The following is a 1,197-nucleotide window of genomic DNA, read 5'->3' on the forward strand; positions in this document are numbered from 1 at the left end:
CTTTACTTGGTCTGCTTGGCCAGCCTAAGTGTGGTTTCCTCTTCGGGGTGGTTAAATCCAACCTGCACATCACAGTCCCATGAGCTCTGCCCAGTCACGCACCGGAGCCAGTTTGATTTCCCACCCTCCAGTCCTGGCTCTGGCTGGCCGGAGGAGCAGAGAGCCACCAGCCTGCTTTGTCCAATTCTCTGGCGGGGAACCTTCCAAACATTGCATGGGCTCTTGGGCCCAGCGCAGCTATCTTGGGGTTGAAGAGCCTGCTGTTCCTCACGGGCTCTCTGGCTTCGGGGTAGGAACTTGAGGAGAAGCTGGAGGAGGAGGGGAGTGCCCGGCAGAAGCTGCAGCTGGAGAGGGTGACCACTGAGGCCAAGCTGAAGAAACTGGAGGAAGACCAGATCATCATGGAGAACCAGAACTGCCAGCTGGCCAAGGTGAGGCCCTGGTGCTGGTGCCAAGCTACTCCCTTGTGGCCGTGGGGGAGGGAGAGTGTGCCCACCTGTAGGGCAGCTCCTGCGTGGCACAGCTCCCTCTTGTGTTTCTGTTTGCAGTTATGAGCTGGTCTCTGCTCGGTAGCAGGTTCTTTATACTGGGTAACCTTTGGTCTCTGGATGCCCTGTGGCCCCTGGGTGCCCAGGTCATGTTCAAAGGGATTGATGTTCTCATCAATGAATGTGGCCCAAGGGAGAGTCTGGCATTTCCGCAGTAAAGCTGTTCCTGAGTCTGATCCCCACGCAGGAGCACAGAACCACCTGTGTGGTGCTACACCTGTCTTTCAGCCCCGGGCTCCTCCGGAGTCTCCAAGGTGGCAGCTGTTTCCAGTGAGAACCAAGTTGGTCCCTGTTAGTGCCCACCCCAGGGAGCAGACAGCAACTGGGGGGGGGGCCAGGTCGGGGGCACGGGTAACAAGACACTCACAAGACTGACCAACGTGGGAGGTCCCAGTTCATGTCCAGAGACCTCCTTGAACATCCGTTCATGTCCAGAGACCTCCTTGAACATCCTAGGTGTATGCTGTGTCCCAGGGCAGGTCACGACAAGAGTTGGAAATGGTATGGGGACCGTGTAGAGGGTGTTGTCTTGGTGAAGTCGGGACTGTGTAGAGGGTGCTGTCTCTGTGAGGTCTGGGGACCGTGTAGAGGGTGCTGTCTCTGTGAGGTTGGGGACCGTGTAGAGGGTGCTGTCTCTGTGAGGTCTGGG

At 57.8% G+C, this 1,197-nt stretch overlaps 1 protein-coding gene across 1 annotated transcript in view; it reads left to right on the top strand.

The window, feature by feature from the left end:
- Positions 1 to 281: 281 nt before the first annotated feature.
- LOC114006470 (myosin-9-like) overlaps positions 282 to 1,197 on the top strand; it is a 37,436-nt gene continuing 36,520 nt past the window's right edge. Inside the window, 1 exon segment of the mRNA XM_027769030.1 lies at positions 282 to 431. Coding sequence (XP_027624831.1) covers positions 402 to 431 — 30 coding nt within the window. The 5' untranslated portion in view covers positions 282 to 401.

Source organism: Tupaia chinensis, unplaced genomic scaffold (genome assembly GCF_000334495.1).
Source record: "Tupaia chinensis unplaced genomic scaffold, TupChi_1.0 Scaffold148234_1, whole genome shotgun sequence".
NCBI classification, from domain to species: Eukaryota; Metazoa; Chordata; class Mammalia; order Scandentia; family Tupaiidae; genus Tupaia; species Tupaia belangeri.